The following is a 23,002-nucleotide window of genomic DNA, read 5'->3' on the forward strand; positions in this document are numbered from 1 at the left end:
GCTACATATTTTACAGTATATTATTAGTATGCACAGTAATTTGTCTTATAAGAGACGTACATGTTTGTACTTTTCCTATATATTACCATGTATATAGCCTACATTAGTAAGTACGGTAAAGTATCTAATTAGGTACCATGTACTAGCACTACCTGTAAGTAACCGCTCTCACCTTTACTTGTCTGTATGTACAAACTAATTACTATGCATGTAGATCTGTTAGTACAGCTATGTTTCTTTTTTGTTACCATGTACATACACTATAGGTGTGCCTTGTGTGACCCGCTTTTGCATGCAAGTACCATGTATGTACCAGGGACCAAAGTCCTGCCTTTAGGGTTATTATTATTAAAAATAAAATTAATCTAGTATTCATCCTTTAATATTTAAAGATTCACAAAGCAGAAAATAAACACCCCGCCCTGCTGAGAGGGTTGAGTTCTTTTATTAAAGTAGCATTTGAGGAAACAATGACACAGAAACACTTTCTCTATCAAACACTTTGCTGTTCGGTACATTGTGAGGTATGTTCTTACAATTTCAGATGTTTATATTTTAGTATTATTTACAATTAATCTTATTTATTATACTTATTTATCTTATTAAGTATTTATTTATTTATTGGATTCTTGATATGAATATTAGATTATAAATATAAAAATATGAAAGATTAATGTTTTAGTTCAAATTGGTAGATTAGAATGCCAAGGTCTTGGATTCGTTTTTTCAAAAAATTAATATGCTAATGAAATGTATGCCTTAACATTTCTGTTAGTTACTTCAAATAATAGTATCTTTTCAGTCAATAAATATAAATGTACTGACTTCTGAAATAGCCTCTGCTGTGCTGCTGTGCTGCTGTGCTACTCAAAAGCCAAAATATCCAACCCTCTGGAGGAAAAGTTTCTTAATTAAAAGAAATTTACTGGAATGCCAGCAAACTGACAGTAAGACTAACTAAAATATGGCTTGCTCATAAACACATTGCTATATTTATATATTTGTCTGAGCAGGATCCTCAAATAAGCAGATGTGTTCTGACCTTAATTTCACTTCTCTGTAATTTAAGGAAGTGATTTGATGCAGCTGACATTAGACACATTTGCAGAATAATTTATTTATTTATTAACAATGCCAAGGTCACGAATTTCACACACATTATATATTACTAAAAGCAGTGTCAGTTCAAATAATATGGAGTGAATGAATAGACAAGAGGATGCAGACAATACATACTGTGTTAATATCAAATTATGTCAGAAGCTGAAACACACATAAATCTCATATATACAATATTTTTTTTACAAAACAGCAGTTGAGCAATGCAGCTGATATTTCTTTTCCTGATGATCCTGCCGCAAACGTATGCAGATTATCCTGCATTAAAAGCTGTTCTGTCAGAAAAGGGTCTCAGAGATGGTAAGTTCATAACACGCACATAAAAGTACACTAAGCCAGCTTTGTTGGCAAAGATAATTTACACTCCAAACTCAAACTCACATCTGTTTGGTTTATAACTTATGAACCCTGGTGAAAAATAAATATACTGCAATGTATTTTAAAAGCATTTATTAAGTATACTACAAATATATTAGTATATTAATATTAAAGTCTACATTACATTGAATTACAGAATTACAGAATACAAAGTATAATGATTATGTGCTTGGGTATTTGGTTGTGCTTGAAGATGATCAGATAAACAGATGATGAGATTTAACAGAGGTTTTAGATACATATTTTATTATATATAACTCCTTACAACAGAGGTTAATAGTTCACTATTGGAAACATAAATTAAAATTGTCATTGAAATACTTTAATATTTTTAAATGCACATTTTTGGCTCAACACTGACACTAAGTTCACATGTGCAGTATAATCGTCATATAATCTTTATAATAATATAAAGTGTGGAAAAGCAAACGGATTACAATTATTATTTTTGAATGTCAGCTTGACCAAGTATCTGTCTCAGTGTATGGATATTCAGGAAAAAATTCATTCATCACTGCAATTCAAACAAAAGAGAGACAATAAAAAAAGACAAGTGCTAGACACTTAAATATTAGCCTCTAAATAAAAAAAAAATTATAGGTCCCTTTCAGTATTGTTTGGGATTGTAATAACATACATTTTGTCTTTTAACCTGATCATGACACATTTTTCTGAGTGAGTAAGGATGTATAGCATTTACATTGTTTGTGTCATGTACCTTAGTCACAGATGTGGAGGATATATTAAGTTGAACATCTTGGCAAAGGCCATTTCCAATTCTCACAAGCTCCCTTACTAAAAGACAAGAGATATGTGCCTTGGAGTTTTCTTAATCTAGAAAACACTGAAAAATGTGACCAAAGGGACATGTTGTTCTGTATTTTTTGCTTCAGTATAACCCGATACAGAGTACCGATTCAAAACTAAGGTAAAATATGAAAAAAGTGCTAAATTGCCTAATAAACTGTATACTTTCGTACACAATGATGTTCTGTACAGTTTTTATTTCAAAGTAATTGTTTCATTCATCCAAAACTAATGTTACGTTTTCTGTCCTCATAAAAACACATTACATACACCTACACACAATGTAAATAGCGCACACAGAAAATTAACACATTCATTTCTAGTTATGGTGCATTGTAATCTCGTTAAGTGTCAAATGTGTCAAACAAAGGCTACCCTTTGTTACTAAGCTGATTTGAGACACTACACACACTTAAACATACAAAATGACAAAATTAAAATAACATGGTATTTTTGGTTTATGTAAAGCAACAGTTATGGTGAATAGCTCTAATGGCACACAACAACCTTAAGGCTGGATCTGCCTCCTCTGGGGGCAGTGCTTGCAGATTCAGCACCTGATTGCAAAAAGGCACGGTGGGAACCTTAGGCACATATCCAGGCTGGGGTCTCAGGACCACGTGAGAATTGGCTGGCCCGAATAAAGGGCACTTTTCACTCACCAAAAATACTTGGACCTCTCTGAAGCCCAGCCAGGATGATAGAGGATTTAACCTCCTGGCACCCCTCAAGAACCTCATGATGACATCATGCTTTCCGAAAGACCGACCATCAACTGCGTTGTGATGGGCTGCAATCACAGCATTGCAAACTTTCAGGGTGAAAACAGTCTACGCTCCAACCTTTCTTGCAGACAGGAAAGCAATACTCAACTTCAGGGGTCTTCTCTGCGAGAAGCTTGCCTCATAGAGGGAACTCTAGACTGAGTGAATGGAAAAGAATAGCTGACAGTGGGAGGACTCGCAAGAAATGAATAGATCTATCTGGGCAAATCGAATCAGCTGGATCGTCGCCATTCTCCTGTCATGAAAGCGCATCGGCATGTGGATGCTGAGCAGTGACTTGAACCGCGTCTGACCAAAGGAGGAGATAGCGGGCGAGTTGTGACATGCGTGATTATAGACCTCCCTTGGGGTTGATGTAGACAGCTGCAGTATTGTCCATGTGGACCAATACGTGCTTGCCCTGCAGCAGTGGCCGGAAGTGCCGCAAGGCCAAATGCACTGCCAACAGCTCTTGGCAGTTGATGTGCCAAAGCAGACGGGGTCCTGTCCAGAATCCTGAGGCTGCCATGGTGCACCAGCCCAGCATGAAGGCATCTGTCATGACAAAAACATGCAGAGACACTAATCAGAGCTAATCAGGGCTCCAAGCAAGACCCCAGTCTGTCATCACGACATAACTCGTAGTGACTTACAGATAGGGAACTAGTTGTCTGTCACGTCACCTCAGTTACATAACAGTTACATCTGACTATTAAAAATTGCGGAGACGGGTGTTGTGTGGTCAAAGACAGAGACAAAACTTTTGTTAAGTATATGGATGGAAGATAGCATCCAAAAAAAAAAAAAAAAAGATTCTGGCACAAAAAGAAACCAAAGAGTTTTTTAAATTATTTCTTAAAGGATGAAAGCAGCAGGAGTTGTATCTGTATCTGAGTATCTGAGTTGTATGAATCAAAGTGAGAATCAAATCATTAAAAACAGAGTACAAAAAAGTTGTGAATAACAACAAACTATCAGGACGAGCAAAAATTGTTTAAATATTTCTAATAGTTTGACAAGATCCTCAGGGACAACACAGTTGTGTTCAACATTGTAACAAATCACAGACATATCTGTTGAACTCTATAACGCAGAAGGAAATCACTTTAGTTGTCATCAGAAACTGGGCTTGAACTCAGGTCTCTGGTGTGGTGATCAAAAGAATTACTGCTTAGCCACAAGGGCAGTAATGCTGGACCTAAACAACACACTCGAAGCAGAACTCCAGACAATGTAGATTTAAAAAAAAAGGAGGTCTTTGCGAGAAAAAACTAATCCTACAAAGGTTTTTCTTGGAGTGATGTATTGATAACAGAGGAAACAACAATAGAAACAACCACTTTAAAAAAATTCCACATGGGGAGAAAACAAAACCAGTGAACTGAACAAAGAGATAACCACAAACTCCTTGAGGTAGCTTGGAAGGACTAGATGAAACAAACTAGGAAATTCATATTCAAGACTCAAAAACCAAGTCAAGAATAAGGAGAAAAAACCCACTTAAATACCCAAGGGAAAACAAGGCACAGGTGACCTGGATATTGCCAACAAAGAAACACAAGGAAGAAATAAGGCAGAATGGAAAACAGGGGCCTCTAGAGGCAAGGAGACCAACTGCAGGACGTAGGATGCTGACAGTTGTAGCCAGTTGAATTCACACACCGCTCGAAACGTGCGTGTTCTCGTTCAGTCCAGACTTCTGGACACTCGTAAATCCTCTCATTAAAATTAACAAAGTGTTGAGGTAATGCAAGTAAGAGATTAACTGTATACAGATTCATTGATTATGGCTGATTTTTTTGAGAAACTGAATGAAAGACAGCTTTTCAGTGATTAAGGAACTTGTGCTTTCTTGAGGGTGGAATGAGGACCTGACATCTTTTGCTTTGTTCACATCTTAGAATTTGCAGGTTTGCCACTGGAATCCTGTTTTCATTTTGCCAGTAATGAATTGCCTTTTTAAAAGACTTGATAACATGTGTGTATTTCATGATAATGTCAAAAATGTGTTGTTGTATATGTTTATCTCTTTATGTGTACAGTGTCTGAAATGATGGGTGTTTGGATACAAAGCAAACTGAAGAGTACTGAAATCCCAGAAGTCCGGGGTGGGGTGGACATTGGCATCGGCACTGTGGACTATGTCATTTCAAAGTCAGTACATGTTACACTGACAAACAAATAAACCAAATGAATAAATGCATCACACGTGATGAACAAATATTTAAGTATACAGACACACACACATATACACAAAGAAACATATTTCATAAACTATGAACTCTTTTTTTCAGCATGCATATTGGGCAATGCAGCATGTCAGGTCCATCTTTGGAATTTGTGAAGGGATCAGGTGTATCAGTAGAAGTCAGTCAACTCTCATTAGCCATCAAAGGCCACTGGACAACGCGGTTTGGCATCATGTAAGTGCACCAGTGAATCATTGAAAGGAGAATGAAAACATTTGCAATCATATCCGTTTCACTGTTCAGGTGATCTTGGAAGCAAATTACACAGTCTATAAGTGGTGGACAGTAACAGTAAAAGTATTTTTAAAGTATCTGTAATTTATGAATATTTTATTTTGCGAACACTTTTAAAAATACTTTTTACTTACATTTCTTGAAATCACATTATTCATTGTCATTTTGAACTAGAGAATTCATCACCCACTCTGAGATACAATAATTGTGTTTGAATTATGAACAAGCTTATACTTTTCAATCAACCAGTTAAATTGTTTTGTCAAAAACAAAATAAAACTTCCAGTGAGTAAAATTTCTTGCAGATAATCAGAAAACTGTCAAGCTGTTTCAAACTGATACATTATCTTAGATAACCCCTTTTTACAGTGTGAGTAGAAGAGCATCTTTGAATCCCACCATGATAAATATCAATTTCTGGTGAAGCAAACTGGCACTGATTCTTTGTATCAACAGCCGGCATTTATAATAATGAGGATGATGATAAGGATAATAATAATGATAAATGTATAGACACAGAGCTGTAATAAAGTAAAGACTCTATTGAACATTTCTGAGTGGTTTTCCCTGTATTTGGACTAATTCCTGTTTTTACTTTGCCTGCCTATCGTTTGACTGTTGTTTGCTGCCTGCCTACTGACCCACGCCTGTTTTCTGACTATGCTCCTGGATTGCTGCCTGCCTTGACCACTTGGAAGTATACTTTCATGTTTGTCTGCTGCCCGCCCCGAACACTGCTTTGCTGATTGACCACGTTATTGCCTGCTCCTATCTTTTGCATGTTTTGTGCTCTGTTTTGTGAACAGATTGATTTATTGACAATAACGCTGCAAATGGATCCCAGCTTCAGTGACGATTCATTAAAGAAAACTTTGCCATTAAACGACCACCAAGCTATCCTCTCAAGCCCAATAGTTGGACACTCACCAACCATACAATCACCAACTACAAAACCTCACAATGCTAAGAGAGGAACTCGTAAAGACTTTGCAGGCAGTACAACCACCTAACCTAGAACCCACTTCCATTGCTACAACCAGCATGAATCCTTGTCTAATGTTTCCTGAAAAATTTTACAGTAATTGGGTCAGTCTCTGGGTTTACTTCTTCAACGTACACTGTTTGTAATTCGACAACAAGATCTCATTTGTCTGTTCATTGCTTACTGATAAGGCACTAGAGTGGATGACGACTGTGTGGGGAGGCAGTAGACCCCCGTTTCGACATCTCGCTGAGCAGCGCTGTCATTCCTACACGCCTCAAAACAACAACATTCGTCTCAGTGCTTAGGAAGTCTGTCATTTCCTGCCTCGATGACTATCATCCCATCGCACATCAGTTGTGATGAAATGCTTCAAGAGGCTTGTCATGAGGCACATCAAGTCACAGCTACCATCCTCACTGGACCCATTACGGTTTGCATATCATTCAAACCACTCTACAGACGATGCCATCACCACAACCCTTCATATTGCCCTCTCACACCTGGACATTCGAATACTGTTCATTGACTTCAGTTCAGCATTCAACACCATAGTCCCTTGATGTTCATCTGGCGGATAACTTCACCTGGTCACTCAGAGGATCCCTTCAGAGGATAGCGAGAACAGCTGAAAAGATTATTGGTGTCTCTCTGCCCTCCATCACAGGCATTTACACCACACGCTGCATCTGCAAAGCACACAAAATAACACACAACCTCACACACCCTTCACACACACTCTTTTTTTCATGCGGATATTTGCACTTATTTATTGTTGTCTTGTGTTTTGTGTTCTTTTTGCACAGTTTTTGTCCTTGCACTGTTTGCACTAGTTTGCACACTGGTTTTTGCACTTTACTCCCTTAGTGTTTGCACTAGTCTGCACATTTTGCACATGTGGTTAAAACACTATTGTCCTAGCTCATTATATGAGTTTTTGCCTTGTGTTGTGTGAGTTTATGTAGCACCAGGTCCTGGAGAAACGTTGTCTCATTTCACGATGTAACGCACAGCTATATGTAGCTGAAATGACAATAAAAGCCACTTGAGCACAAAAGGTTCTTACCGTGCACACAGATATACGTAGACAAAGAAGATGTGCAGAGGCAAGATGAATGTAGAGTTGCTTGTCTCTTTGGTTTCTGAAAATAAGTAGGAGCTGCTTCTTGAAATATCCATGTTTTTTGCCAGTTAACAAATATGTGATGTGTCTTTAATTTAGATTTAAACTGACAGAGTATGTCAGAGTATGTATACTTGCCTGAACAGTGTTCCTGAGTTTGGGTGCTAAATAGGAAAAGGATCTGCCACCTACAGATTTTGATATTTTAGGTAATATAAAAAGGCTGGAGTTTTGAGAACACAGCGGATGTGCTGGACTATAACGTAATAAGAGCTTGATCAAGTATTGAGGAGCTAAACCATTCAGGGCTTTATAATTAATTAACAAGATTTTAAAATCTATAACCAATGTAGTGTTGACACAATTGGGGTGATATGATTATACTTCCTAGTTCTAGTAAGGACTCTAGCTGCTGTGATTTGGACTAGCTGAAGGATGTTAATCAAACATGCAGAACAACCACCCAATAAAGCATTACAATAATCTAACCCCAAGGTCATAAATGTACTAATTAATATTTCTGCATTTGACGTTGCGAGCCTAGTCTCAGTATTATGGTACAGTACACTCTACACTACGAAACCTTAGAGATCTGATTATATTTTATCTTTGCTTGTTACTTATGGTTTTGCTATAATTTCTTTTAGGTTTCATATGTCTATATTCAACAAGCTAACTCTTCTATTCATGTCATTATACCTGGCAAGTTAAGAATCATGATGAACATAGTATTTAGTGTCTGTTTGCTGAATGTTAAATTTTAGAAATGTACATTATATCTCAACAAAATATGTTAATATGACATTTGCAACATTAAGACGTTATATAATTCTTTCAATTTGTCATAAGATTGTATTTTGCTTTATGATTGCAGACATGATGGTGGATCACTTGATCTTGCTGTGTACAATACCAAAATCAAAACCATCTTGGAGTTACAGGATGATGCTGGCCGTCTCTCCATCAACACCATTTTCTGTGGTGATAACGTAGGAGGTGTGCACATTCAGTTCCACGGAGGTGCTAGGTATGACCAGTTTTAAAAAGAAACTTCTTCACATTATCAATTATCTACGTATATTTGTCTCTGTTAGCTGCATCTTACTACTTCTATGGAAAAAGACATGCTTGCCACATGACACACCAGAGCCACAATGTTTGTATTATAGATTTTTTTAGATTTTTTTTAGATTTAATAAATAAATTAATTACTTGTTCTTACTTGTATCTTTAACTATTTTCAGCAAGGGATTGGAACCTTATTTGTTACTTGCGTTTTGCTGAGCTGTGAATGGGTTTTCTGGCTTGTCTTAGGGAATCATGGTGATGATAATGATGTCTTTGGGATTCATTTGCCAGTGAATTGATATTGTCTGGTTATAGGAAGATCATGGAAGAGGCTCATGATCTTGAAGTCTGTTGTGTGGTATTAATCTTTGAGGATTTCTGCAGCGCTTTGTTTGCGCAGGTTTTTGTAATTTGATTACTTATCACTGCTTTTGGGTCTTTGAAGGAGATAAGGAGGGTGCTTTTCTGAGAGAGAAGCGTCAGGGTTCGCGATGGTCCACTTTGTGACTTTGATCTGGTTTTGTGAAGAAATCTAATCTGTGATGCTTCTGCAGTCTGTTCACTGATGTCCTATATAAATATAGATAGATATAGTATCTCGCAGAAGTGAGTACACCCCTCATACTTGTTAATATTTAATGTCTTTTCAAACAGGAGTGTAGTTTAGATATTAATTACTAAATGAAAATGTTCAAATCGAGCCCAATGTGTCAATATTTTGTGTGGCTACCATTATTTTCCTACGCTGCCTTAACCTTCTTGGGCATGGAGTTCACCAGAGCTTCATAGTTTGACACTGGAGTCCTCTTCCACTCCTTCTTAATGACATCATCGGGCTGATGGATGTTAGAGACCTTGTGCTCCAGTCCACCATCTTCACCCTCAGTTTCTTTAGCTTCGTTATCATTTTGGAATATTCTTTCTCACAGTTCATGCTGTTTTCATGGTTCCCTCATCAAACTAAAATATAAGCAGAGAGTACCTGAAAACCATAACTGAGTAAAAGTACAGATTCCTTGCAGTGAAAATTACTCCACTACACTACAAGTTACAAATCTGATTTTAACAGAAGTATTTTGCTTATACTAAATAAAGGCTCAAAGATGTACAAGTCAAATAGAAATGCCAGTGAAAAACTAATGTTATGTTTTGTAATGTTAGAGCTACTCTGATTTTATCCATAACATAAACTTAAAACAACTTAACTTCTCACAAGCAAGGTAACAACAATGCTGTTCATGAAGAAAATTAACTTTAGAGACATTATCATTAGATTAACGTTAGAGATATAAGCCAAATGCTTTTGATAGATGCACAGACTAACAGAGGTAATTCACATGCTCTTTCTGCTTCGTGTAGTGGCTCAGGAGCATCATTAATCATTTCTTATCAATCATTAATCATTTCGCTGAACATTCTAATCAAACTGGTATGATCGGATGCTCCAGGGACTAGCCAAGAGTGGTCATGCCTGTTGTTATTGTATGTATCAGCAAGCTATTAAAGTAGTAAGAATCAACATTTACACTTCTGTTTTTTTGCAGCTTTTTTTTCCAGCCATTTGTAAGCCATTTTAGTGGACAGATCTCAAAAATGATACACATGAAGGTGATTTTTTTTTCCTAAAATAGATTAACTAAATTAACACCATTAGCTGCTGCACGTGATATTTCTCATTGTCTCAATAATTTCTTTCTTTCAACCAGCAATTCAACAAGCAATCAATGAATTGGAGATTAATTTACAGGAAATACCCGGTAATGGCCGAATACATACATACACATATAACACAAAGAAAAAATAATTTTTATTTTGTGTGGAATTATTTCCCTGAACTTGAAATGTGATTAAAAAACATAAAAAGCCTTTTTCTTTTGAGATTCACCTTAATGTGAATCATTTTGCTCAAATTTAAATGCTAAATCATTGGAAAAAGACTTGTTACAGCAACACAAAAATCATGCTCAAATTAATTCTGTCTAGTCAACATATCCATGGATCAGTATGTATATCTAAGCGTCCTTCTCACATCCTCCCCTGCTGTGACAAATCAAAGCTTTGAGTTAGACATGAAGGTAAGGAATTTTAGTTTAGTATTAATAATTAAAATTGTCTTATCAATCACATTCATAAAAAAGGGTTTATTTTCTGAATATATTTAGCATGCGAGTACATAATGTCTTACAAATTTTATTTACTTTTCTTGGAATTTTTACTGTTACGTGCCAGTGATTTTCAGTTAATGTTCCTGTGACAGGGTGAGTTTTACAGCAACAGTTCTCCATCTGAACCACCTTTCTTTCCAAGCAAATTTGACTTTCAGTTTGAGGAAAACTACATGCTTTCACTAGCTGCGTCAGAGTTCCTAGTAAATTCTGCAGCTTATGCATACCTAAGCTCTGAGGTTCTCCAAATCAACATTAATGACAGCATGGTGAGGAAATACAAATAAGCTTTTCTCATTCAGACAGAAAATAAATACATAAATACTTATGTACCTACATACATACATACAAAAATAAAACATAAGAAAAGGGTGGCGTCTGTGTTGTAAGAGTACCTTAAACTATTTATAATAGTATAAAATCGAACATAATAGAAATTATATTAATTAATATATATTAATTAATACAAATATATTAAAATAAAGAGATTTATTAATCAAGTGACTAATTCAGCCATCTTATTTTATGTGTCAATCACAGATACCAAAGAATTTACCGTTTCATCTGAATACCAGCCAGTTTGGCGCTTTCATTCCTCAGGTCAGTATACTGTATGTACAGTACAGGTTGTGACACCAGCATTTTTAAGCATAGTCCCTGTTAGAAACTGTTATGCTATCAAATAAATGTATGTGATTGTATGGGGGGGGTGCATGAAAATTAAATAAAAACTAAAAGAATTTCAAATCACATGTTACAATATTTTATTCGTTGTAGAACATAGACAACATAAAAAAAAAAACTTTTTTAACATTTTATGTATAAAATGAGCTCATTTTAAATTTGATGCCTGCTACAGGTTTGGCATTGGCATCTCTTCTTTCTTTCAAAACAGTTTTTGCATGATAGAGATTTAGTTGGCATCTGCAGATAGAACTGAGAATTGTGTTTACTGACAGTGGTTTCTGGTATTATTCCTGGGCCAAATTGGTCAATGACAGAATCATGCTGATGAGTGTTGTAGTGTCGTCTAAGAGCCTAAAGGCTTGGGCATCCAACAAAGGTTTTTGGCCTTGGCCCTTACGCACACCCACATCTTTTGATGAAGTTGTGCACTGTAGATGATGAGATTTGCAAAGACTTCGCAATTTAATTTTGAGGAATGTTGTTTTTAAAGTATTCCACAATCTTTTTATGCATTCTTTCACATATTGGAAACCCTCAGTCCATCTTTATTTTTCAAAGACTCTACCACTCTAAGACATCTTTTTTACAGACCTGATGTCAGTTAATTTAAGTAGATATTCTCCTCTTATAAAAATGTTTTGATTTTTCAGTACTTGAAAAATTTCTCAGTTTAAAAATTTATGTTCTCTATGTTCTATTGAAAATTAAATATTGACTTTGTGATTGACATGATTTGAAAGACTTATTTTTCATTTTATTAAAATTTAAAAAACGTCCCAACATTTGAGAAACATAATTAAAAAGGCCTACACCCAGGACATGTGCTGGTCTCTGTCTGTTGCATGTTTCATAGTATCAGGATGACTAATTTGCTTTCTTTAAAAAATTGTTCAGCTGTCCACATTATATCCCAACATGGAGATGGAGGTACTCATATATGCCAGCGAGACACCGCTATTCTCCTTTAATTCCGGGGCGATAGATGTTAATGTACTGGCTGCAGGAAAGTTCTCAGTTGTTAAACCTGATGGCAAGCTGGTGCCTCTTTTCAGACTGGATGTGGTGAGTTTTGTGTTTGGACCCACAAAATAATGTAAAACAAAAACAAACAAACAAAAGAAACAAACAAACAGGAACTCAGTAACAGTTACAACTTCAGTTGCACATATTTGTACAAACTTTACAAATGCTAGTTGATAACACCTGCTACAAGCTATAAAATAGAAGCTGCAAAAGTGTTATTCACTGAATTCAATCAGTATGTGATTAATGAAAAGAATCAGCAATTCATTTTACAATTTAATAACTTAAGTGTTCTTCTCACACTCCCCCTTCAGGATGCAAGCTTCAGTGGAAGTGCTCAGATTGACCAAAAACACCTTACTGCAGCATTTAAAATGAAAAAGTGAGTTACATTGATATTATAGGCCTATTAGTTAATTTAATAATAAAAAAATTAAATTACAATCTGTAATATATGTCATATATGTCACCGGGTTACATTTTGTTTAAGCATCTGTAACCCCCTGAAATATGAGCTAGAGTGCTCAAACCCACATTTGATTACTGCTAAAGGAACCAATGCAAACCTCTGCAAGAATACCAAAGCCTTTATAATCTGATGTCAAATTCATGATGTACCTTTGTTTCAATCTACTCCACTACTGGGGTAGGTTTTAATACATGCTCCTCTCCCTTGTTTTTCATTTTCTTGTGTACTTAAAGCCCTGTTTGTGATTCAGTCCCCATGAGTACTGACCTTACAAAGTCTCACAAGTCTTACAAAGTATTACCTTGTTCTAGTCTTGCTTTCCCTGATTTATCGACCTGTTCTTTGCTTTGGATTTCTGCTTTGTCTTTCCCCTTTCAGTTGTTGTTTGCTCATCGATCGACCCACGCTTGTACCCAGGACTATTCTTGTGTTTTGCCTCTGCCATTTCTGTTTGCCATTCTCTCAGCCCTGAGTGTTTCAACCATGTCTATGAATAAAGCCTCGCAAATGGACCTGCGGTGGTCATTGAGGCTGTCACCGAACTCTCATCCTGTCCTGTGACGGCCATGCGGGCCACCTTTGAATCCTCCTCCTGCCTAGTCACGGCTATGAAGGCCATCCTTGAGTCCTCATCCTGCCCTGTCATGGCCATGGAGGCCACCTATGAACTGTCACCCTGGTGGGCTTCTGCTTCATCTGCTTCGCCCTGGAGAGTCCAAGCTTCGCCTGGGCCGCTATGGCTCTGTGTGCCACTGCCTCTGCTCTATTGTATAAGTCCATCAAGGTTTCACCCTCCAGGCCTATGCTTGTCCTATGTTTCATGTGTTAGGCACCTCCCAGATGCCCCAGTCCTGTCTCCGCTATATAGCTTTTATCAGTACAGACTGTATTTGACATTGAGAGCATAGGTCATAATTTGAATGTAATTTTGGGATGGAAAATAGTTTTATAGTTGATTTTACAGTTTTACAATAGTCAAGTGTTAGTATTTTGGCATTTTGGCAGAATTTGAACATTAAGAAGTTATTCATCATCCAGTTTTTTTTATATCTATGCATTTTGTAAGGTTTTCAATTTGATGTGTATCACCAGGCTGTGAAGAAATATAGAGTTGAGTATCATCAGCACAGCAGTGAAATGTCACCTGATAATATCTCCCAGAGGTAACATGTAAAGTGTGAAAAGTAACAGCCCTAGTACTTAGCCTTGAGGTACTCCATATTTCACTTGTGAATGATATGATACCTCCTCATTTAATGCTACAAACTGATGGCATTCATATAAATACTTCATATGCAAGTGGGTATACAGAGTTAGATTATTAGCTGTATCTATAGTTCTAGAAAAGAGAAAGTACATAGTTTCTGTTACATCATCAAGTTGTTCTGCAGTGTTGGATGCTCTAGGGTACTGAGATAAATTAGGTAGAAAAAGCACTCTTTTGTGGTGGAAGTGATGGTTCTACCATACTTGTAACAAGGTACAGAGTTTATGGTTTTAGCTAATTGGAATTCACACAAGACTAGACAATGATCTGAAATATCATCACTTTGCTCCAGAATTTCAACATCATCATTAACATCAATTCCATGTGACAGTATTAGATTTAGTGTATGATTTCGACAATGAGTAGGTCCTGATACGTTTTGTTTAACCACAATAGATTTCTGAATGTCTACGAATGCTGATCCTACTGTATCTTTTTCATTATCAACAAGGATATTAAAATTACAACAATTAAGGCTTTATCTGCAGCCAGTACTAGCTCAGTTAGAAAATCAGCAAATGTTTTAATAAAGTCTGTGCTGTGCCCTGGTGGCTTGTATACAGTAGCCAGTACAGACATGACAGGGGATTTATCATTAATACGTGTTTCTCTAGATAATGTTAAATGCTGCACCATACCTTAAAACGAGTTAAACTTAAAGCCTGCCCTCTGAGAAGTATTGAGAATATTGTTATAAATTGTAGCAACACCTTCCCCTTTACCTTTTAAACGTTGCTCATTTTTATAGCAGTAATCTCGGGGGGGTAGACTCATTTAAAGTAATATATTCATTTGATTTTAGGCAGGTTTCTGTCAAACAAAGCAAACATAGGATTCAATCATTGATCAAATCATTTATATAAAGTGCTTTGCAGAAAGGGATTTGATATTCAGTTGTTATGATTTTAGCCTGTGTTCCCTGTCTAGGTGTGTGTGGACTCTTGTTTTTAAATGTTGCTTTCCCACTGTTTCTGTGCTTCCCTTGTTTCAAGGGCTTTTGTTAGTTAGCATGGATATTCATTGACTCATTCATTAGCTTGTTGTCTTTTTAAGCCCTGTGTGTTTGAAGCCAATGTTCGAGTTTCCTCTCTACGAAGCGTTTCTCTTGTTGCCTAGTTTTCATGTGTTTTTCATTTGTGTAGAGATCTCTGCCTGGTGTCTTTTTCTTTGTCTTGTCCCTTTGTATAATGTTTGCTGTTCGACGTCTCTCGCTAAGATTACTCTTATATTTTGCCTTTGCCAAACCAGTTTGATGTTTCTCAACCCTAGCTGTACTTCTGTGTGTACACACTCACACACACACTCACACACTCACACGCACATTTATTAAGCCCAACATTTTATTGTTTGTTTTATTGTTTTATGTGCATGTGTAAAAGTATATAACTATATAAGTATCTTATATATAATAACAATTAAACAATTCAAATGTAAGTTTTTTTTCGTTTGCCCTGAATGCTGAATCAAGTTTGACGCTGACTCTTGGATCATCTGAGATTGGTGATTTCAAGGTGAGACCTTAGGAAATAAAATTAATTAATCATTTAATATATTCATTTTGGTGATATTCGTGATAGATGAACATGTTATGTTTTCTTGGTGCTATCTTTTCTTCTACAGACTGCCAAGCTCAAGCAAATGTTAATTATTGCAGTAAATACGTTTGTACTTCGAAAACTAAATGGTAAAAATTCATAATGATATTACATTTATTACCTTCTGTCACGTCTCTGGACTCTTTGTTTGTTTTTGTCCCGTGCCATGTGCTCCCTGTGCCTTGCCTTCCCTCCATGTTAATTATGTCATTGTCATCAGCTGTATGTAGTTAATTTAGTCATTTAACCCTGTGTATTTAAGTCCTGTGTTTTCAGTTCCGTTTGTCCGATCGTCAATGTCCCTACGTGAGTTTTGTCCTGCCTGTCTGTTCTACCTACCTACCTACCTACCTACCTGCCTGTCTTTTGTATATATTTATTTTGCCGTTTTGGATTAAACCCTTTTAAGTTCATTTAACGTCTCGAGTGCTTCGTCCCGCGAAAGCGCGACCGTGACAGTACGATCGGACCTAAAAAAGTAAATAGCGGCGTATTTTCCCTCCTTTTTTTTGTTTTTTTTGTTTGTCATGGATTCCCCTTACGACGACCCCAACTTCCTCATCCTCCTGCTGGAGCAGGAGGATCGCTCTCTCGAGGGTTACACAATGGACTTCCTCGCCCTCGCGAATGACTCGCGCTATTCGGACAGCTTCCTCTGCTCGCTTTATTTCCGAGGACTCGACTACTCCCCACGAGCGAAGCTGTCCGGAGACAGCCCTCGAGAGAGCATCGCCGCCTACATCGAGTGGGTGCTGGTGTCCTGCAATTCGCCAATGACGGTTGCGCTGGAGGATAACGACACCAGCCCCACTCCAGATCAGAGCCTAGCCCATCCCTTCACCGCATGGTCGAGCCCAGCCTGAGCCCACCGCTGACACGGGGGCGGAGTCGAGCGCGACCACGGACACATCGTCACAGAGAGCGACAGAGCCGTGGAGCGTCACAGGACCCGAGCCGATCACGTCAGACCAGGTGCGCGAGCCAGCAACGGAGCTCACCGCGATGAAGTCAGCCGTCTGTCAGGAGAGCGCGGAGTGAGAGCTCCGCCCACGGCACATCGGCTGAGGATGAGCTGATCATCCACCTGGGGCTGCTGGATCTGCAAAAGGAGCTGGGCGATATGGACTTGGACATAGACTGGGCACCTCCCTGTATCCTGAGTTCCTGTTCCGTTCAGCTACCCCGTTAGCCCGCTGGTTCCGCCCAGCCGTCCCGTTAGCCCGCTGGTTCCGCCCAGCCGCCCCGTTAGCCCGCTGGTTCCGCCCAGCCGCCCCGCTCCAGTGCCCGCGCCACGTGCGCTCCGCGTCCGCTCCAGTGCCCGCGCCACGTCGCGCTCCCCAGTGCCCGGCGCCCGCGCGCGCTCCCTCCAGTGCCCGCGCCACGTGCGCTCCAGTTTTCTCCTCCCACCCTGGTCATAGCACGCCGATGGATCCCAGCAGCCCCTGCGCTCATCCTCAGCTCTCCAACTGGAGCTCGCCACGGGTCTGCCGGTCTCCATCGCCGTCGAGGGTGAAGGATCCCTTTGCGCCGTCCTGCCTCCGAGACCCAGACTCCTCCTCGGCTGAACCCGTCGGGCTCCCCCTGGGCTCCTAGCTCCCTCCTCTACACCGTGTCCGTCAGTCCACCAGCTCCACCAGGCTCCATCGTCCCTCCGGCTCCGCCTTGGTCTGTCGTCGACCATCTGTCGCCTCGGATTCCTCTCCTCGGCCGCCTCGCCCTCCATCCATCCCACCGGCTCCGCCAGGCTCCTCCTTCCCTCCAGCTTCACCTCAGTCCTCAGTGTCTTGCTCCGCCGCGCGTCCTTCCCGTCCCCCGTCTCCGTGTCAGTCACAAGCCTGCGGCGTCGCCTTGGACCTCCAGCGCCGACGTCGTCACCCTGGCTCTTCGGCTCTCCGTCTCCACCTCAGTCTCCTCCACCACCTGCTCCGCCGCGCCAATTGGCACCATGTAAGTCGATGGCTGTTCCTCCTCCATGGCTCCTCCTCCGTCGGCTCCACCGTGAACCACCATAGCTGGGCTCTGGATCTCCTCCTGCTCCGGACTCCTCCTGTCTCCTCCCTGGCTCCTCCCTCCGTCTGTTCCTCCCTGGACTCCTGTCTGTCTGCCCCTGCTGGGGGAGTCCTCCACTGGAACCTCCTCCCAAGATCCTGTATCCCCAGTTCCCAGTCGTTTTGTTTTTGTTCCTCTTTAGGTGCGGTGACGCACCTTCCGTGATAGATGTAATGTCACGCTCTCTGGACTCTTTGTTTGTTTTTCTTGGTGCCATGTGCTCCCTGTGCCTTTGCCTTCCCTCCATGTTAATTATGTCATTGTCATCAGCTGTATGTAGTTAATTTAGTCATTTAACCCTGTGTATTTAAGTCCTGTGTTTTCAGTTCCGTTTGTCCGATCGTCAATGTCCCTACGTGAGTTTTGTCCTGCCTGTCTGTTCTACCTACCTACCTACCTACCTACCTGCCTGTCTTTTGTATATATTTATTTTGCCGTTTTGGATTAAATGGTAAAAATTCATAATGATATTACATTTATTACCTTCATTATTTAAAGTATTAATGTATTTATAGATTTCTTTGAAGCAAATAAAGAAAAGTATGGAAGGATACTAAGGACTGTTTTTACAAGGAATTGCAAATTGTATTTTCAATTGCTTTTTCCATATGTTGACTCAAAAATTGTGATGTTATGCAAATGCAATTACAAATACTGGATTATTATTTCACAAATGCACAATGACTGCCAGGTTCCAAATGAAAAAAGCAAAGTCCATTTGCCACTGCATTTCCCATGTCTTATGAGTTATTAGCCTGTGAAGATTTTTTTACATACCACAGTGGTATTATGCACAGTAGTTTAATTTTAACTAAATACTTTTCACCTGTTCAACATCTCTCACTAGCTGTGTTTCTATACCCCTTCAAATTGCGCAAATGAAAATGGCTAATTATTACAGACTGGAAATGTGTAAATTTCGCAAAAAATCATGCTTAGACAATTTACACAGCACATCTGTGGCGCAGTGAGGCTCAGGTACCGCTACTAAAGGTATTGTGGACACTCTAATCAATGCTTGTGTTTCTACCAGCCACGCCACACGTTTCTGAAGCGTCTCTCCACACTGCTTCTGTAAAGATACACACATACACCTCTTTCGAATAAATATAGCACAAATCTACTTCCAGGACTTATCTCAAAAAAAAAAAGTAACATTTTTGTAGTGCACAAATTAGATTTTTTTTTACATTTTGAGGGGCAGTGGCTCAAACCAAAAAAAGGCCACTATAAGAGTGGGTTCTTGTTAATATAAATTAGTCAGTTATTACAAATATAAAATTAAAAAGAAGACAGCAGACTCTGTAATAATTTCAGACTCTTTAATAAACATATTGTAGTGTGCTCTCCATTTCTGAGTCTGCTTCTGCCTCCTCTTCAGTGGAAATAACCAAAGTATTAGACATTTAATTTGATGTTATACTGCATAAATTGATATTAAATTCGATAACACTTAATTTTAAGGTGTCCTTGCTACACATTATGTGTACTTATTATTATATTATATATATTTAATATCAAGTTAAGTCACCTTTAATTATATTGAGCTTTTAACAATACAGATTGTGTCAAAGCACTTAACAGTATCAAATGACAGTATAACGCCAAAATGTAAACATTCAATTTTACATTCAAATCATTCATTATTTAATTAAGAGACATAATTGTTCTCCCCAGGACAGAAGAAAACAGCAGATCAATTCCAACCATAGCAAAGACAGAAGTTGAAGACATTCAACATCTTCACTAGGGATCAGCCATCAAGTGTAGACAGTGTTCTAGGTTATTACATGTGAGGTTTTTAATTCTGATAATTAAACACTTTTAAGAGTTTAGCATTAAGAAATATGGAGCTAAGTATAATTAACACAACAATGACAGATCCATACTGTGTCCTCCATACACTTGTGACCGATATGATACCTCTTCATTTACTGTTAAGAAATGATTTTGGTCAGATAAGTACCATGCTAAGGCACTTCTACTAATGCCAAAGAAAGTTTTCTAATCTATTAAATAGAATGTTATGGTCCATAGTGTTTCAGTAGCACTAATGAACCATGATCAGATGATAGAATCAGGTAATTTGTAACTGTAACTGTAATGGGAGCAGTCTCAGCACTATAGTAATGTCTAAATCCTCACTGATACAATTTTTCTTTAAGAGAATATAAATGTGAGGATACAACATTTTCTAGGATCTTCAAGCAGTTTTTAATGCTTTGCTGTAGGACAGGGTACTTTCCCGCAAAGCTATACAAAATACTGCTGGTTTTGTTTTCCTCCAACTACCTTCATTTTCCAGGTTGCTCTTTTTAGGATGTGAGTTATTATACCATGTAGTCAGACTGTTTTCTTTGATCTTTCTTAAGAGTAAAGGAGCAACTGAATGCATCATTTTTTCTGATACATCATTTCATCATCTTCAATAAGCCAATTTTTTTTTATCATTTCTTTCTCTGTATTATAAACCAATTTGCTGAGCATCAATTAAATTGTTATTCTTAATTTGGTTTGGACGTTTTCTGTATTTTCTTGTTCAGGGTACAGACACAGTAATTAAAATTGCTATTTAAATATCATAAGCTCATAACTCTTATGACTCTTACAGCTGCAAATGGACTATGCTTTTTTACTATTGAAAAAAATACAATTTGTAATTCTTTTTTTTTTTTTTTAAGTCTGGAATATCCTAAGTCTGAAATAAGTCTGAAAACTGCAGATTTTGCTAACTTTTAGAATGTCTTGGAATATTTGATAATTACTATATTAATACTAATTCTGAATTATCTGATAATTACTAACTCTACTAACTTTATTGTAGATTACCTGAAGACTGGCTTTCTACTACCCACACTGCAGAGCTTTAATTTGATTAATTCTAAATTGCTCATAAAAAATGTAAGTACTATCACTATTTAGTTTGAATTTTGCTTTCTATTTAAAAGAGTGCAACTCAGTGGTAAAGTCTAAACTTGTTTACTTTTTGCGACTTTCCTTCAGGGCTTTGTGGTAATTTGTACTGATGTTGATGATTCTTGGATAGTCTCAATGAAAACTAAGGTCCCAAGGCCTCAACCTCTGTAATTAATCGCTTCATTGGAGTCTTTTTGCTTACATAAGTAATCTGGCTTTCAAAGAAGGTTGGCATGATTTCTTATAGCTAGCTTTTAGAGGAAGATGATTTGTTCTGTGTTCTGTGACAATAAATTAACATATTGAATACACACACACACACACACACACAGAGAATCTCACAGAATTGAGCACACCCCACACATTTTTAAAAATATTATATCTTTTCATGTGAAAACACTAAAAAAATGACACACTACAATGTAAAGTAGTGATTATATAGCTTATATAACAGTGTAAATTTGCTGTAACCTCAAATAACTCAACACCCAGCCATTAATGTCTAAACAGCTGGCCACAACAGTGAGTACACTGTTGAGTGAAAATTGTGCCCAAAGTCTCAATATTTTGTATCACCACCATTATTTTCCAGCACATATCCAACCCTCACCAGAGCCTCTTCCATTCCTCCATGATGACTTCACAAGGCTGTTTTCATTTGAGGATGCCCCATATATGCTCAATGGGGTTTAGGTCAGGAGACATGCTTGGCCAGTCCATCACCTTTTCCGTGTAGGGTCTAGATCAGCCCAAGGAAAAGAATTCAGTGGCATGGTCAAAGATTTTAATGTGCATTCTGTAAAAGGACACATCACATTACAGGCTTATTCTGGCTATATACACACAACTGATTTGCAACTTACCCTTAAATACCCATGCCAGACAAACAAAGAAATCTTGAGAACAACTGTAAAAACATACAACCCCTTTTTGCTCCGGGGCACCTGGTTGGATAGATAAATTCTTCAAAGGGAGGGGATCATATTCTGCTTCAGTATCTCAGAGTACATGTTGGCTTTCATGGTTTGCTCAATGACCTGTAGCGCCCCAGTGCCGGCAGCACTCATGCAGCCCCAGACCATGACATTCCCACCACCATGCTTAACTGTAGGCATGAAACACTTGTCTTTGTACTCCTCAACTGGTTTCCACCACACATGCTTGATACCATCTGAACCAAATATGTTTATCTTGGTCTCGTCAGAGCATAGGACATGGTTACAGTAATCATACTTTATATTGTAGCAAAGTGTCATTGTCACATCAAAAGTTATAATAAATTATTTACAAAAATGTGAGGACTGAGGACTCACTTCTGTGAGATACTGTATATAGAATATTGTTTTTATGCTAAATCACATGCACCTTCTACCTTATTTTGTTTATACTCATATTAAGAAAAGTAAATCGATCCTATCTCATAAGCATTTAAATTATACTTACAAGACAGGTCACAGAAGACTTGGTGTGTTCTGCTCGGGTCTAGAGATCAGCGTCTTTTTGGCAGGCGAATGTCTTGGTTATAATAAGATATATTTAGCCTATATATATATATATACACACACTGAAACTATATTACAACTAAAATACTAGTATAAAATAGAAATAAAAACAAAGGTATTCAATCTGCATGCTCAGTTGTACAGAGGTATCAATGGCAAGGTCGCCAAGACTGGAGAAGCTGTTACACAAAATCAGCATCTGGCTCTCTCCTAGGTGCATCAGTTCTTTATAGCCACCAGGTGCATCCCAAAGTCAGCTGATGTCATGCATCTGGGAAATTCCCTTAGAAGCCCCATATATAAAGTGCTCCATTTTCATTCTCCGTGGCTTTCTCTTAAGATGTTTTCTTCTCTGCGTCTGCCACACAGCAGTCAGTACAACACAGCTCTAACTAATCGTATTTCATCTCTGGCTATACTTCTGCTAACATATATTAAACTAAATGCTTTGTATCTTTTAAATTTTTATTTAAATTTTTAATTAATTTTTAAAAGCATGCTATGTGTGTTCTTTTTTTACTATTGAATAAAATGCAATTTGCTTACAGCTTGGATTGGCGTTATAGTTCTGTTCGGGACACAGTCTCCCTGAGCATCCATGCAGC

The 23,002-nt window shown here is 38.2% G+C and overlaps 1 protein-coding gene across 5 annotated transcripts; it reads left to right on the plus strand.

The window, feature by feature from the left end:
• The first annotated feature begins 435 nt into the window (after positions 1-435).
• bpifcl (BPI fold containing family C, like) lies at positions 436-22,944 on the plus strand. 5 transcript variants are annotated; one of them, XM_043248939.1, is made up of 17 exons: positions 452-524; positions 837-947; positions 1,313-1,419; positions 5,111-5,222; positions 5,363-5,491; positions 8,531-8,683; positions 10,269-10,332; positions 10,472-10,481; positions 10,708-10,799; positions 10,982-11,158; positions 11,430-11,489; positions 12,471-12,638; positions 12,914-12,981; positions 15,804-15,846; positions 15,956-16,019; positions 20,804-20,880; positions 20,983-22,944. In XM_043248939.1, exons 3-17 carry the CDS (start codon positions 1,323-1,325, stop codon positions 21,064-21,066), a joined length of 1,398 nt encoding a protein of 465 aa, XP_043104874.1. In that variant the 5' UTR covers positions 452-524; positions 837-947; positions 1,313-1,322; the 3' UTR covers positions 21,067-22,944. The 5 variants fall into 5 exon arrangements, 4 of the variants coding, with proteins under 4 accessions (XP_043104875.1, XP_043104873.1, XP_043104876.1 ...); XM_043248938.1 differs by lacking the exon at positions 837-947 and having other exon boundaries at positions 437-524; XR_006251792.1 differs by lacking the exons at positions 837-947; positions 20,804-20,880; positions 20,983-22,944 and adding an exon at positions 14,161-14,231 and having other exon boundaries at positions 437-524.
• The last annotated feature ends 58 nt before the right edge of the window (positions 22,945-23,002 follow it).

The sequence above is a fragment of the Puntigrus tetrazona genome, chromosome 9, assembly GCF_018831695.1.
Source record: "Puntigrus tetrazona isolate hp1 chromosome 9, ASM1883169v1, whole genome shotgun sequence".
Classification (NCBI taxonomy): domain Eukaryota; kingdom Metazoa; phylum Chordata; class Actinopteri; order Cypriniformes; family Cyprinidae; genus Puntigrus; species Puntigrus tetrazona.